At 45.1% G+C, this 16,904-nt stretch overlaps 1 protein-coding gene across 1 annotated transcript in view; it reads left to right on the forward strand.

Moving 5' to 3' along the window:
• Positions 1 to 16,904, forward strand: part of slc6a14 (solute carrier family 6 member 14) — a gene marked incomplete at its 3' end in the record, with an annotated part of 69,835 nt that overhangs the window by 1,513 nt on the left and 51,418 nt on the right. Inside the window, exons 2-4 of the mRNA XM_084315617.1 lie at positions 1,236 to 1,383; positions 1,881 to 2,012; positions 13,847 to 14,008. Coding sequence (XP_084171743.1) covers positions 1,236 to 1,383; positions 1,881 to 2,012; positions 13,847 to 14,008 — 442 coding nt within the window. The remainder of the gene's footprint in view (positions 1 to 1,235; positions 1,384 to 1,880; positions 2,013 to 13,846; positions 14,009 to 16,904) is intronic.

Genomic DNA, 16,904 nt, shown 5'->3' on the forward strand with positions numbered 1-16,904 from the left:
AAGTACAATTACTCAAGTACTTTACACCCCTGGAAAAGTGTAAATATGACCAGGCAACAGAATTCGATCGGGGAGAAAATTAATCCCAAGGCCTAGCAGGGCTCACCCACATAATGCAGGACATTATTGTGACCATAATATATGGACATTTACATTCATGAGCGTTTACACCTGTATCAAATGAAGAAGCTAATTCAAGAAGCTCTTGAATTAGATAAATCATAGTGTAACCAGTGTTGTAGTCGAGTCACTAAATATCGGTCGAGTCTCGAGTCCCAGTGTCCGAGTCCAAGTCATCAACGTAGAGTCATCTCCACTCCACTGGCAGTCAAAGAGCTGACGTACAAATAAAAAAAGGTCTACATTAAACATAAATGACACAGCGGTCATCATTTCAAAGGGAGTTTATTTACTTTGTGACACAATAGCCAAAAAATGCACTAGCCATCAATATCGTATGCCAATGTTTAGGGCCTATTAGAAAAAAAATTACTGTATTTCTCAATTAACACCTTCCGAATGCAGTCAATGCTCGAGTCCGAGTCATCAAGCCCAAGTCGAGTCACGAGTCCTGAAAATCAGTCCAGGACTCTGACTCGAGTACTACACCACTGACTGTTATTGAAAATAAGAACTTGTTCTTAATTAACCTGCCTATTCAAATAAAGGTTTGATGATGACTGTAACCGAGTGGATTTGAACCTGGGACCATAGGATCCACAGGCAGCCACACTAACCAGCTGAGCTAAAGGGTAAATCCATAGGTGCTGGTTGACTGCGACCGACTCGTTAGTAGTTTACAGTGTTGTAGTACTCGAGTCCGTACTTGGACTCAAGCATTGACTGCATTCGGACTCGGAAGGTGCAGACAAGGACTCGGACTTGTTAATTGATGAATAGTTATTTATTTTTGTAATAGGCCCTAATCATTTGGCATAAGATATTGATGGCTAGTGCATTTGTTTGCCTGTTGTGCCATTTATGTTTAATGTAGAATTTAATTTAATTTGTGTGTCAACTCTTTGACTGCCCAAGTGGAGGTGATTCAACCTTGATGACTTGAACTCGGACTCGACTCTGGCTCTTCTTTGATGACTCGGACTTGGACTCGGACTCAACACTGGGGACTCGAGCATCGACTCAATCTCGAGATTTAGTGACTCGACTACAACACTTCCAATACTATCTATCTCTACACCATTGAAGTGACTTTTTACAATTCCATTGCACTACAGCAGGACCCCCCTGGTGGCAACAATGATGAGAATGTGGTGCGGGGGAACTGGTCTAGTAAGAGGGAATACATGCTGTCCATGATCGGCTACGCTGTGGGCCTGGGTAATGTCTGGAGGTTCCCCTTTCTGGCCTACAAGAACGGAGGGGGTTAGTATCTGGCATCTAGTCCATTTCTCTCCATCAGATTTGATAAAACACTGCACAAGCAAAATGAGGAACAAACGGCACATATTCCTCAATATTTATCCACATCTGTCTGTACGTACCTGCATATAATCCTTTTTACATATCTGTAGATCTATATCTGTGCATATCCCTTACCTATTCTTACTAGTTACGCTGCTGGCCAGTATGACTTACTAACATAGTGTCTTTATACCTGTATCAATGTACGTATTAATACTACAACTCTGTACATACATCTGATTAGCACTATACTCGATAGTACTAATTTATATGTTATACCCAGTTTAATCATCTGTACATTACATATAACTATTGCACTTTACTGTTACATTTGCATTCTGGTTGGATGCCAAACCTTTCGTTGTACTGTACTTGTGCTGTATAATGACAATAAATGTGAATCTAATATTATGCTCTCACGCTCGACCCTCCAACACCCACTCCTTCATCGTGTCTAGGTGCCTTCCTCATCCCCTATGTCATAATGCTGATGGTGGCCGGTATCCCTCTTTTCTTCCTGGAGAGCGCATTCGCTCAGTTCTGCAGCCAAGGCCCCATCAACGTGTGGAGGGCGGTGCCGATACTCCAGGGTAAGAGGCCCGGCAGAGGTCCTTCCACTGGGTGTTTTAGTAAGAGGCAGAGGTCCTTCCTCTGGGTGTTTTAGTAAGAGGTCCTTCCTCTGGGTGTTTTAGTAAGAGGCAAAGGTCCTTCCTCTGGGTGTTTTAGTAAGAGGTCCTTCCTCTGGGTGTATTAGTAAGAGACAGAGGTCCTTCCTCTGGGTGTATTAGTAAGAGGTCCTTCCTCTGGGTGTATTAGTAATATTAGTAAGAGGTCCTTCCTCTGGGTGTATTAGTAAGAGGTCCTTCCTCTGGGTGTATTAGTAAGAGGTCCTTCCTCTGGGTGTATTAGTAAGAAACAGAGTCCTTCCTCTGGGTGTATTAGTAAGAAACAGAGTCCTTCCTCTGGGTGTATTAGTAAGAAACAGAGTCCTTCCTCTGGGTGTATTAGTAAGAAACAGAGTCCTTCCTTTGGGTGTATTAGTAAGAAACAGAGTCCTTCCTCTGGGTGTATTAGTAAGAGACAGAGTCCTTCCTCTGGGTGTATTAGTAAGACTGAGTCCTTCCTCTGGGTGTATTAGTAAGAGGTCCTTCCTCTGGGTGTATTAGTAAGAGACAGAGGTCCTTCCTCTGGTTGTATTAGTAAGAGACAGAGGTCCTTCCTCTGGGTGTATTAGTAAGATGTCCTTCCTCTGGGTGTATTAGTAAGAGACAGAGGTCCTTCGTCTGGGTGTATTAGTAAGAGGTCCTTCGTCTGGGTGTATTAGTAAGAGGTCCTTCCTCTGGGTGTATTAGGCGCTTTTCCACTGCATGGTACCTACTCTACTCTACTCTACTCTACTCGGTATTTTCGGTTTTCCATTACCAAAGTACCTGGTACTACCTGGTACCAGGTACTTTTTCTGGTACTTTTTTAGTCCCTGCTCGACTCTGGTTCCAAGCGTGAGCCAAGCGGGTAGAACTGGTACCATAAATGTCACGTGAAAAACTGCAGACCACTGATTGGTCAGAAGAGAGACGCGTCACTGTTTGGAGAGTCTGAACGAAAACAGAGAGCCGCCATCTTGAATGTCTCGCATAGGATTTCATTATGGTTGCAGCAGGCACAAGTTCAATAAACAAACAATACAGTCACTGTGTATTCTGCCTCATTTATTGATTAAACAAAACCGACGTCAACACAATTTGCCACCGAGCGGAGAGTTTAGTCTCGCAAAAAGATCGCTGACTTGTTAAGGCTTAAGCTTATGTTGTGCTGATGTTGTGCTAGCGTTTTAGCATGGCTATCGTACATAGCGCGATCAATATAACTCGCTATTGATTGTTTGTATGAGTAACGTTAATGCTAATAGAATAGACACAACGTGAGGTAATCACCATCCATTTTAAACCGGTTATTACCTAATGCTAACGTTAGCAAATAGACGCGACTGGTAACGTTACAGCTTGTTAGCCTAATGCTAACGTTAGCATAGACAGCCTAGCTAACGTTAACGCTTGTAGAATAGACACAATGAGAGGTAACGTTAGCGTTATCAGAATAGACGCAACGAGAGTCTCGTTAATGTTGTTATTGATTGATTGAAAACTGTGTTTTACTCTGGCTTGCGCCTACTAGCTCATGACACGGACATAGCTATGCTGGTGGAGCTCTCACAGAGCTATGGAGCTCTCAGCTGTACACCAGCAGCCCCGCCTCCCCACACGGAGACAAACTGAGTACTTTATTTTAGTACCTGCAGTGGAAAAGGAACGAAGTACCAGGTACCTAAAGCGAGTAGAGTAGAGTAGAGTAGGTACCATGCAGTGGAAAAGCGCCATTAGTAAGAGGTCCTTCCTCTGGGTGTTTTAGTAAGAGGTCCTTCCTCTGGGTGTATTAGTAAGAGACAGAGGTCCTTCCTCTGGGTGTATTAGTAAGAGGTCCTTCCTCTGGGTGTATTAGTAAGAGGCCCTTCCTCTGGGTGTATTAGTAAGAGGTCCTTCCTCTGGGTGTATTAGTAAGAGACAGAGCTCTGGGTGTATTAGTAAGAGGTCCTTCCTCTGGGTGTATTAGTAAGAGGTCCTTCCTCTGGGTGTATTAGTAAGAGGTCCTTCCTCTGGGTGTATTAGTAAGAGATCCTTCCTCTGGGTGTATTAGTAAGAGGCCCTTCCTCTGGGTGTATTAGTAAGAGACAGAGGTCCTTTCTCTGGGTGTATTAGTAAGAGGTCCTTCCTCTGGGTGTATTAGTAAGCGGTCCTTCCTCTGGGTGTATTAGTAAGAGACGGAGGTCCTTTTTCTGGGTGTATTAGTAAGAGGTCCTTCCTCTGGGTGTATTAGTAAGCGGTCCTTCCTCTGGGTGTTTTAGTAAGAGGTCCTTCCTCTGGGTGTATTAGTAAGAGGCCCTTCCTCTGGGTGTATTAGTAAGAGACAGAGGTCCTTCCTCTGGGTGTATTAGTAAGAGATCCTTCCTCTGGGTGTATTAGTAAGAGGCCCTTCCTCTGTGTGTATTAGTAAGAGACAGAGGTCCTTTCTCTGGGTGTATTAGTAAGAGGTCCTTCCTCTGGGTGTATTAGTAAGAGGTCCTTCCTCTGGGTGTATTAGTAAGAGGCCCTTCCTCTGGGTGTATTAGTAAGAGACAGAGGTCCTTTATCTGGGTGTATTAGTAAGAGACAGAGGTCCTTTATCTGGGTGTATTAGTAAGAGGTCCTTCCTCTGGGTGTATTAGTAAGAGGCCCTTCCTCTGGGTGTATTAGTAAGAGACGGAGGTCCTTTCTCTGGGTGTATTAGTAAGCGGTCCTTCCTCTGGGTGTATTAGTAAGTGGTCCTTCCTCTGGGTGTTTTAGTAAGAGGTCCTTCCTCTGGGTGTATTAGTAAGAGGTCCTTCCTCTGGGTGTATTAGTAAGAGACAGAGGTCCTTCCTCTGGGTGTATTAGTAAGAGACGGAGGTCCTTCCTCTGGGTGTATTAGTAAGAGACAGTCCTTCCTCTGGGTGTATTAGTAAGAGACGGAGGTCCTTTCTCTGGGTGTATTAGTAAGAGGTCCTTCCTCTGGGTGTATTAGTAAGAGGTTCTTCCTCTGGGTGTATTAGTAAGAGGTCCTTCCTCTGGGTGTACTAGTAAGAGGTCCTTCCTCTGGGTGTATTAGTAAGAGGTCCTTCCTCTGGGTGTATTAGTAAGAGGTCCTTCATCTTGGTGTATTAGTAAGAGACAGAGGTCCTTCCTCTGGGTGTATTAGTAAGAGGTCCTTCCTCTGGGTGTATTAGTAAGAGACAGTCCTTTCTCTGGGTGTATTAGTAAGAGGCAGAGTCCTTTGTCTGGGTGTATTTTGTCCTCTGCATCCTGAGGAAGGACTGGTGGGTGTTTTTAACATTTTAAACATGAATTAGCCGGAAATACTAAAGGTTTTCTACTTTTCTAGGAGAGTGCCATGGACATTTTTCTTCATTTAGAAAATCAACATGTCCCACAGATTGAAAGTAGTCGTAAATTGCTGCATTTATATAGCTATTTTAACCAAAGCGCTTTACAATTTGTGAGAGGGGGGGGGGGTTAAGTATCTTGCTCAAGGATGGGCATGGTAAGAGAGAGACCGACCATTCGTTGTTTCAGGCGTTGTGGCGTACATATCTTTTATGGAAATCCACAAAACTCCAAGTTCACCGCCTCTACTACAAGGAACTGTTAACCGATTTTAACAATTATGGTTAAAGACGCAAGAGTCTCCTACTTTGCCAATCTTATTAGAACCAGTAAGCGGAATCCAAAACAATTATTTAACACCATCTCCAATATTGTCACACCCGTTCCCCCGGTTTTACCCATATTCTCAAACAAGGATTGCAGTGATTTCCTCTCCTTCTTTGTGAGCACGGTTGAATATCTTAGGGCCAACATCATCCCCTCCCTCACCCCCCCTCCAACCACCCCCTACCGCCCATCAATTCTTAATGATTTCCTTTCCATCTCCCTGACGGATCTTATAAAACTGGTGGGATCTATGACAACTTCCTCAAGCCCATTAGACATCATACCGACGTGCATGCTAAAAAATGAAGGCTTACTCGCCTCCATTGGTCTGTGTCTGGTTGCCATTATAAACTGCTCTCTTCAAACTGGTTGTGTTCCAGTATATTTTAAACAAGCAGTTGTTCAGCCTCTCTTAAAAAAGCTAAACCTTGATCCGTCCCTCCCCCAAAAGTACAGGCCCATATCGAAATTGTGGTGTGCCCCAGGGTTCTGTGCTGGCACCTATTCTGTTTGCACTGGTCAAGGATCACATTTGTGCCTCCCTCCCCAGTGATATGGACCCTATGCAATTTGCATACAGGACAAACGGGTCCACTGACGACGCGGTCTCCCAGGTACTGCACAGCACCCTCTCTTACCTTGACCGCCAGAAGGGGGGCTATGTGAGACTGTTGTTCATTGACTACAGCTCAGCGTTCAACACCATAGTCCCCACCAGACTGGTGGACAAGCTGATCGAGCTGGGTCTGAGCTCCGCTCTGAGCGCCTGGGTACTGGACTTTCTGAGTGAAAGACCCCAGGCGGTCAGGGTGGGGGGTCAGACCACCAACACCATCACCCTGAGCATCGGGTCCCCCCAGGGCTGTGTTCTGAGCCCCCTGCTGTACTCACTCTACACACACGATTGTGTGGCCAAGTTCAGCTCCAACTCCATAGTGAAGTTTGCAGACGACACGGTGGTGGGGCTGATCTCGGACAACGACGAGAAGGCCTACCGGGAGGAGGTTGAGGTACTGGAACGCTGGTGCCAGGACAACAGCCTGCTCCTGAACATTGGTAAAACCAAGGAGCTGATCATGGATTATAGGAGAGGACAGCAAGAGACACACACACCATTGAGGATAAACGGGGCTACCGTGGACAGGGTGAGCAGCTTTAAGTACCTGGGGGTCCACATCTCAGAGGATCTGACATGGTCAACACACATAGACACAGTCGTAAAAAAGGCGAAGCAGCGCCTCTACCACCTGAGACAGTTAACCCCCTGAGGTCTAGAGTTTCTAGCTCCACCTTCTCAGAATATTCTCTTTTTTTTTTGTTACATAATGTACAATTACAGATTCATACCTTCAAAATAAGCCATCAATTGTCAAATTTGAGACGATAGTTTTCAATCAATGTCCTATCAAACATTCTGGTACAGTCATTACCAATTTGCAGCAGGAGGCTCTGAAGAGAATTCGGTGAATTCAGCTAATGATACGGGAACTACACTCCTTCCCAGAATGCAATGTGATGTCAATGTTAATTTCAATGACTAATTCACACCATGAAACAAAGGCCCAGCAGGGAACAATTACGGCTGAATGGGGGTATAGTGTGACTGATCAATACAGGCAACACACACTTTGATTTGATGCCATGCATATACACACACTAGATAGACAGAGGTTTAGATATTTAGATGGATATATAATAGTAATATAATAGAAAGAGAGAAAGAAAGAAAGAAAGAAAGAAAGAAAGATACAGAGAGAGAGACATTTATTATAATAATAATAATAATTATTATTAAATAGAATCATTTTCTATAGGCTTGCCGTGGTAGTCAGTGATACTGGTGTATACACACACTAGATAGACAGAGGTTTAGACATTTAGATATATATATAGATGTAGTATAGTAATAGAGAGAGAGAAAAAGAAAGAAAGAGATACAGAGATATATACAGAGAGACATTTATAATAATTATATTATTAATTCGTTTTTTACACACACACACACACACACACATGTACTGATTTCTTTTGATTTCTCTGTTTGAGAGAGAGAGAGAGAGAGTGTGTGTGTGTGTGTGTGCAGTGGAGTAGCTGGGGGGGGGGGGTTAGGATGATTCCAAGGGCCCAGCAAATGCCCCACATTTTTTTTTAGATTGGGGGCCCCACATTTTTTAATAGATTGGGGGCCCCACAAATTGATTCTTTCATGGGGCCCAGAATCTCCAGCTACGCCCCTGTGAGCGCACCTTTCTACTCTAGAGCTGTAATCACTGTGATGCGCGCTTGAATGAACTGCGAGATAACTCATAACTCGTACACACACGCACTCTGTCTGCCATACAGTAGTTTATGTTGTTTTAGCGCGACGTGGGTATATACACGGGCGAGGATGAAAGCATGTTAGACTACTTTTAATACATAAATTAACGTTCCGTCGGGTCCCGTGTATTCTCGATAATAATAATAATAATGCAGGACCTCTTAAGATTATATTATCAACGACAGACAGTGAGAAACACAACCCCCCCTCTCGCGTTGAAGAATATGCATATTAGATCACTCAGTGATTAACACCTATGCGCTGTTTGTGTGTGCGCGCCCCATGTATGTGCGCTTGGTGACGCGCGATGTAGTTCTTATCGCAAATGGAGATTATTACAAGCATACCATCTAGCAAGAATTAAACGTATTTACAAGTCGTATTAGGTTTAGCAAGTTGGGGGACCTATACCTTACATGTCAAAGCACTAGAAATGGCAATTTTTCTATTTTTATCGATTTCTGAAAAGATGTCCTTTTTGAGCATTTAACACTTTGACTGCCGGGACCCGTCTTTAGACGTCTTTCCTGGCCATGCTAAAGTTGCCGGGGGACGCTGTACAGCGTCCTTATATCAATATTTCAAAAATCTGCTCGGATTCATAATGTCCCTCCGCTGGCCTGAGATCCACCAGCAGGACCCACTGAGCTCTCTGGCGGTTCAGGAGCGCCATCTGGTGGCCGATCGGCGCAACCGCTTAACAGGAAGCGCAGTAGAGGTTTTGCTGGTCGGCCATATTACTTCCGGGCACTCGGTATAGGTTCCGGCACTCTAGCTCGTCACACTACATAGCGATCGATTGCCAATAACTCGATAAACAACATGATTTGGACGTATATACCATTATACAAGCTGGAGATGGACCGGGTAAAAATATATCCCATAATGATAAAATTTCTACTCGACGATGATCGCCCAACGGCACGCGGAGACTGGGGTGAGTTTCAGCGTGTAACGTTACCATCTTCGATACTAACTGCTTTTATCAACATTTGACCCACATTAGATGATTGGTATAACGCTGCCCACGGAATTATAAACGCCCCCTAGCCCATCCGGTCAACATCAGATGACGTGTAGTAACTTCTAGAAGTACGTCTAGTTGGAATTTTTTATATCGCGCTGATTGCCATCAAACTGTATTTCATCATCAATATAATGCATTTGGGGCTATATATCACGTTCTGGAGAAAGCTGCAGAAAGAGATGAAAACATACTTATACATTAGACCATACTTTACTATGAATATGTGAATGAAAAAGTTTAACGTTGCTACACAATGAACAATACATATAGGACTTTGAATGGGCCCTAATAATGGCAATGTAGCAATAGAATTTAAAAAGTTATAGCCATGCAAAGAAGGGGACTTTCTCCATAGACAAATAGCGCTGGCAATCTATGGTATATCATTAATTTAACCCAAGGCAACCAAAGTGTTAAGAGGGATTCTAATTTCTTTTGTTGTCCGCCGACGGGTTCAAAGCTCCAGCGTGACTCCTAAGGGTTTTTAAGGAAGTTCAGAGTATCTGGGAAGATACTCCAGTCCTTCTACTCCGGAGCTATAGAGAGCATCTTGACTGGAAACATCACTGCCTGGTATGGAAACAGCACGGCACAGGACAAGAAGGCCCTACAGAGAGTGGTGCGCTCAGCCGAGCGTACCACGGGTATTGCACTACCTCCCCTGCAGGTTCTATACAACAAGAGGTGCAAATCCAGAGCCTGCAGAATAATGAAAGACCCTGATCACCACCCCAATAACAGCCTGTTCCAGCTGCTGAGGTCAGGCAGATGCCTGCGAACCCCAGCTACTAGGACAGAGAGGCTTCGGCTCAGCTTCTTCCCCCAGGCCATCAGAGCACTGAACACTGAGTGCCACAGAACACTGACCTCTCCACACACAAGCACACATGAGCACACACACAACATGCACGCTGTACACGCTCGCACACTAGCAGCCACTTTAACATGAGCAAGCACACACTCATGCTGCACACGCCACAAAGGAAAGGTCACTTTAAAAATAGTATAGCAACAGTAACAGTGTATTGCACTACCAAAGGACCTAGCATGTCCTCCATGCTCTGTAAATAACTATGTACAAATACCGAGATGCCCCACTATGTTACCTGTTTATTGCACAATGTTGTTTTATTGGATTCTATTATATGTTGTACTACTGTATTGCACATCGTTGCGGGCAAGACCACCCGCATTTCATTGTATACTTGTATGCCGTGACAAATAAAACTCTTGACTTGACTTGACACTTTACATGCTCCCCCTGGGATTAATCATTAGTAAATTTAAAGAGGTCTCACTCTTACTATTGCTATGCTGACGATATCCAATTATACCTCTCTTTCAAGCCCAAACAATCTGACAAATGATCTGCCCTGTTTGACTGTCTTGACTGCTGTCAAGGATTGAATGGCAAACAACTTCCTTCAGTGGAAGGCAGAAAAAACTGAGGTTCTTATTATAGGTTCGGAAAAAGTCACCTCAAAAGTTGCCACATGCATGGGGTTCCTCTCAACAACTTTGAGGTCCAAGCTCAGAAACCTTGGTGTGATCTTTGACCAGTAAATGCACTTTGATCACCACATTAGGTCTCTGACACGTACCTGTTTTTTTCCATCTGCAAAATATTGCTAAACTTCGATCTGTCCCAAGCGGAGCTGGAAATTATTGTTCATGCTTTTGTTTCATCTCACCTGGGCCCTCATTCATCAACGTGTTCTACGCACAGATTTGTGCTTACCCTGTGCGTACGATCATTTCTAAGCAAAGAGTGGGATTCATCAATTTCAACTTGAACTTGACTTCGTGCTTATATTTACGCACAGCTCGGACCATGCGTACCTGGCGCCCAGTGGTAGAATATATTATTACAACAAGGAAATGAGCTTCTGTGCATAATAACACTGGATGTTCTGTATGAACCGTAATTCATTATAGTTCATTGTAAAATAGCAACAGTAGTGTAATTATGGTCAAAACCCTATAAATAGCATTTGGAATAATAGATCTTTCTCTCAGAATGAATGCAGCATGGTTTATATAGCGTTATCGGAATATACAGGGTGTAGGCTACTGACTGACTGCGCTCCGCGTAGCTTGATTGATTGAAAAGTTTATTAACAGATTGCAGAATGGGTACAGTACAGTACAGCTCAGTAAATACAATTGTTAAGGGGATGCAGACCAGAGAAAGACTTTCGTCTTGTTTACATCAGGGTCCCCCATTTTCAATTCATCATAAAGCTCAACTCGTTATTATTTTGCGTACAGACCGCCGAAACACGGGAACGTTTTGATTATATTTAAAAGGCTTTACGTTAAACGAAACAAGTGGAATTTCGAAGCTGTAAGCAGAATACAAGTCATATGAATATAGTGTTCTTCCCCCTTTTTACTGTATAAGAAAGAATAGAAAACGCATTGCAATGACACCAGATAGTGGACAGACTATGTATATGATGGGATTCAAGTTCATGTATTGAAAGGCAGGCTACATCATACATGCAGTGAGATTCATTGTTCTTGTATATGCTCTCGTATTATTGTTTATATAGGCTACCCAATACTGACATCAAAATAGATTGTAGTATGCCTCTAGAAATCATATGCAGCAGGTAGAAAATTGACGGGAGATCCATCGCGATTTGGAATAAAATTGAGGAGAACTTTAATCCCTGGGTATTAATCAAACAACACGGGAAAAGGCAGTCATATTCCAGCGCGGTCTTTATTAGCCGACAACAAAATAGATGCCTCTAAAAATCATATAGCCAATCGAACACAACTAATAAAGGCATTCATATTACAGCACGGTTATAATGACACACAACCAACGCCAAACAGTGGTCAACGAACGGTCTTTATTAGTATTTTGAGCTGTCCAGGCAGAATTGCAGCAATGGTCTTAGGGAGCCGTTGATATCTGACATCACCGTTTACAAGTCCGCCTTTTATTTATCCCATAATACGCGATAGTGTCTTCTTGGTTCGACAGCAGTGAACAATCTTCGTGGAGTTTCTCAGAGTTCCGCTCGGGTCAGTCCATTATTTCACATCCCATGGGGGGTGTTTCCTCATTTTCATGACCATATATGGATAATCATGCACAAGCATTGACGGTAGAACAAAGTGGTATTCATCAACACGGAGGAGCATAGAGCCTGCGTACGCACGTGTGATGAATCCCGACTTCCCTGTGCGTACACTGGTTCTACATTCCGTGCTTACGTGTGGAAATAGAACATGTTCTACGCACACATTGATGAATGAGGGCCCTGGACTATTGTAACTCCCTTTTCGCTTGCCTCGATGCGTCCACTTTTGGCTGGCTACAAATGGTCCAGAATGCAGCCACAAGGCTGCTGACTAGGTCCAGAAAATCTTGCCACATGACTCCCATCTTAGTTTCCCTTCACTGGCTCCCCATCAAATTTAGAATTCACTTTTAAGGTTCTGGTCATCACCTATAGAGCACTCCATGATCAGGCACCTGCCTACATCTGCGACCTACTGCGTCCATACGCCATGAGCAGATCGTTCAGGTCATCTGACCAGGGCTTGCTGGCTGTCCCCGGTCTAGATTAAAGACAAAAGTAGGGATGTCCGATATTATCGGCCTACCGATATTATCGGCCGATATTGGCATTAAAATGTGATTTTTTTATTTTTTTTTTCTTTTTACATTTCTATAATCTTTATTTACCCAGGCAAGCAAGTAAGAACAAATTCTGATTTTATTTATTGTCAAAAGTATGCATAATGTTGTGTTAATTCCACAACAAGAGATATGTAATGTTAATTACCTGAAATTATTCCATTGTTTGGGGGGGGGAAACCCTGCATATATCGGTATCGGTTGATATCGGTATCGGAAATTAAGAGTTGGACAATATCGGAATATCGGTATCGGTAAAAAAGCCAATATCGAGCATCCCTAGACAAAAGCCTTCGAAAAACCGTGGCCCCCAGGCTATGGAATGCTCTGCCCTTGGACCTTAGATCTGTGGTCTCGGTAAACACCTTTTAAAAAGCAGCTAAACACTGTGCTGTTCAAACAGGCATTTGGCTAATTATGCTCTGTGTAAATCTTTATGTATTTTTATCTGTTTTGTTTTTCCTGTTCTTTCACGTTTTTATTTATTTTCTTTTACCATGCTGCTATATTTGCACTTTATTGATGTTTTTACTATGTGAAGCACCTTGTGACCCTGGTCTGTGAAAGGGGCTATATAAATAAACATGACTTACTTACTTACTTACTTACTTACTTACTTACTTACTTACTTACTTACTTACTTACTTACTTACTTACTTACTTACTTACTTACTTACTTACTTACTTACTTAACCACTATACACATTATTTTATAACTCTCTCTCTCTGTGTCTGTCTCTGTCTCTATCTCTCTCTGTGTATCTCTCTGTGTTTGTGTGTCTGTCTCTCTCTGTGTCTGTCTCTATCTCTCTCTCTGTGTGTGTCTCTCTCTCTGTGTCTGTGTCTCTCTGTCTCTGTGTGTGTGTGTATGTGTGTGTGTGTGTGTGTGTGTCTCTCTCTGTGTCTGTCTCTATCTCTCTCTCTCTGTCTGTCTCTCTCTGTGTTTGTGTGTCTGTCTCTCTCTGTGTCTGTCTCTATCTCTCTCTCTGTGTGTGTCTCTCTCTCTGTGTCTGTCTCTATCTCTCTGTCTGTGTATCTTTGTCTCTCTGTGTTTCTGTCTCTGTGTGTGTGTGTCTCTCTCTGTGTCTGTCTATCTCTCTCTCTGTGTCTGCTCTCTGTCTCTCTCTCTCTCTCTCCTCCAGGTGTTGGGGTAGCCATGTTGCTCGTGAGCACCATTGTGTCCATCTACTACAACGTGATCATTGCCTACAGCCTGTACTACATGTTCGCCTCCTTCCAGTCTCCGCTGCCGTGGAGCGACTGCTTCAGCTGGGCTGACGAGCACTGCAGCAACAAACCCATAGGTTCAACTCTCATCACCTTCACTAACACACTGTTGCCACCTTTAACCTCTGACCTCGTGCTTGTTTTCCACCATATAAACCTGGGGTACCGGTATGTAAATATACCCCACATTTATATTGATCAATAACTATCATGTTCATGAGGAATTTGATTTGTAGGCATCCTAAACGGACAGCATTTATATAGCGGCGGCTTTTATCCAAAGCGCTTTACAGCTTATGCCTCACATTCACCCGTTCACTCACACATTCACACACCGACAGCGGAGGCAACCTTGCAAGGTGCCAACCTTTTTATCTGGAGCAATTAAGTGTCTTGCTCAAGGACACCCGGGACACACCCGGGACACACCTGGGAAGAGCCGGAATCTAACCAGAAACCTTCTGATTACCAGATGCTCTACCTTCTGAGCCACTGTCGCCCTAAATCTAGGTCTGTTTTATAAGTCTATAAAACATTACCACCTGAAACGCGCATGTATAGCAAATACAATTGTAAAAGCTCATATTTACCCATTGTCTAGTCTTAATCCCAAGGGGATCAATAAAGGAATATCTTATCTTGGTCCTTTACCGCCGTCAACTAAAAACACACCTTCAAATAATATCTTTGCTATACTTATACTACTACATATCTTGCTAATATGTCTACTACTATGCACTCAAGGTTGACACTGTTTGATGAACAATGCCAATGACCCTTCTGGTGACTTGTTCATAATCGTACGGTTATGTCTATAACCATAGTTAGCGGACGCTCTGCGTCCTACTGGAATCTATTCCTATATCAGTACTAGCACTGAATAAATCTTCACATGCACCTATATACACCCATCCATCTGGCCACACCCCCATCCACTCCTCTACATAAGCAGGGGGTGTGGCCATACTAACGGCTCCTTCCCAAGTCTTTCACCACCAAGGCGAAGACCACGGGGTCCTCAGTGAGTCCGACGCAGAGCATCCGCTATACTCGTATAACTATGGTTATAGACATAACCGTACGTTATAGTATCGTATAGCTACCGCGTCCTACTGGAATACAGTAGCTGAGCAGAGCGGAAGCTCAACAAATGTACCCGCTGAGGCCCCCCACAACCATCAGAACTGGGGAGGACCCGAGCCCCCGGACCCCCCTAGTGGAGGACGGGAGAGAATCGGATCCGACTGTGCGAAGAGGGGTTTAGCAACTCAAACGCACAGGGCAGACCGTGGGACTTGCCTTCCCACAGAAGAACCCACGACTACACAAACGCGCAACCCACATGCCACTAGGGAACGAACGGGAAGAAATAAAAACCCTGTTACAACCCCTAATATCACGGGGTCAAGGGCAAAAACCCAACCCCATGGCAAGGCCGTAGCAGCGGAGCGTGAAGGAGGCCCCAGGAAGGGACTGGACCCCCCGGAAAAGGGGGCCTGGTGAGGCCAACGACGCCGCAGCATCGAGACCCCACCAGGCGGTCACTAGTGACACCACCCCCCACATCGCCAGCGTATTCGGACAGGCCCTTCCCCCCTACAGCACGCCGCCCCGAAGCACTCAAGAGGCTACACCCACAGCGGGACCAGGCAGCGCACCTGGGAGACGACCCCAAAAAGAGGTCGATCCCTCAATCCAGGCAACAGGCCACTCGACCTGAGCCTGGAGCACTGCGGACTAGACAGGCGCCAAAGGGGTCTGCTGTAAACGGCACCCCGGCGGAAGGGGCGTATGCTGGTATGCTGTGCACCATGTCGCAGCCTCCACAAAAAAAACCCAACCCTCTAGAGGGGCCGAGGCAGAGAAGGCTGACGTGATTGGCAGACGTCATGAAAGGTGCGGGGGCACACTCACAGGCAGACGGGGCCAAGCCCGGCCTACCCAGAGAGTTGACTCCGCTACCAACACACCTGGAAACCAACCACCACCTTGGTTCTAACATGAGGCGGTTGTTCCTATAACCCCCCAAGAAAAAACTCAAACACATACACTGGCTATACAGCAGTACAAGTGTTTCAGTTTTCAAGAAGGGGTTAACCCAGGCCAACAGGTCGACGAAAACAAGGTCGGACCTGGGCCCGGTGGACCGGTACGTACACAGGGATGCCAGAGGGGTTCTACAAGAACCACCTCGACAGCCCCCTCCCAGCCCCGCCAAGCAGGAGAAGAGAGGGGCGAAAAGGAATGGAGAAGGACCAGGCTCCTTTAGCACAGCGCAAGGTACAACACAATATGGACCAAGCAACAGTGAAGGATAACACGCAGTGACATAATCACGAACATCTCCATAACATCAAACCCTGCAACGCCCGGGCCGACCTGGCATTTTCCCCCCGAAAAAGCACAAATCCCTCAGGGTACCAGAACAGCAGATCTGCGCCCCAGCGGACAACGGGTTAACTGACCTGGTCCGGCGTGACCAGAACCAGTCCCGTGTCCTAATCACGCCCCCAGTCCCAGGAGGGGGGTAGGTACGCGTGTTGATCTAAAACATCACAGAGGGCGCCACCAAGCCGCGCCCGGTGGCCCACCCCAAGGCGTGAGACCCCTCCGCCAATGCTTTGATCTATTCCGTTATCTCCCCCCAGAGATGAACGAGAATTCATCGAGACTAACCTAGTACACTGGCGCTCGGAAGAGACAAAACTCCATCCTAGTTGCCCCACAAAAACGCTGTTTCAATGATGAGCAACCAAGGCGCGCAAGCCCATGCGTGGTTCCTATCAGAAGCACCCAGGGCCAGCACTATGTACACGTCGAGACCCAACACATATCAACGGTAATTCTAACAAGAATCCAGATAACGTTCCCTCCAAGCCGCCTGGCAGAGCGGCAGGAAGCTGGCCAAGACACAGATATGGGTCCCATATGACGCGCCCGAGGGAAAACACCCCTGTCAACCCTGCCCTATAA

This window comes from Notolepis coatsorum (assembly GCF_963971535.1).
Source record: "Notolepis coatsorum genome assembly, chromosome: 6".
Lineage (NCBI taxonomy): Eukaryota > Metazoa > Chordata > Actinopteri > Aulopiformes > Paralepididae > Notolepis > Notolepis coatsorum.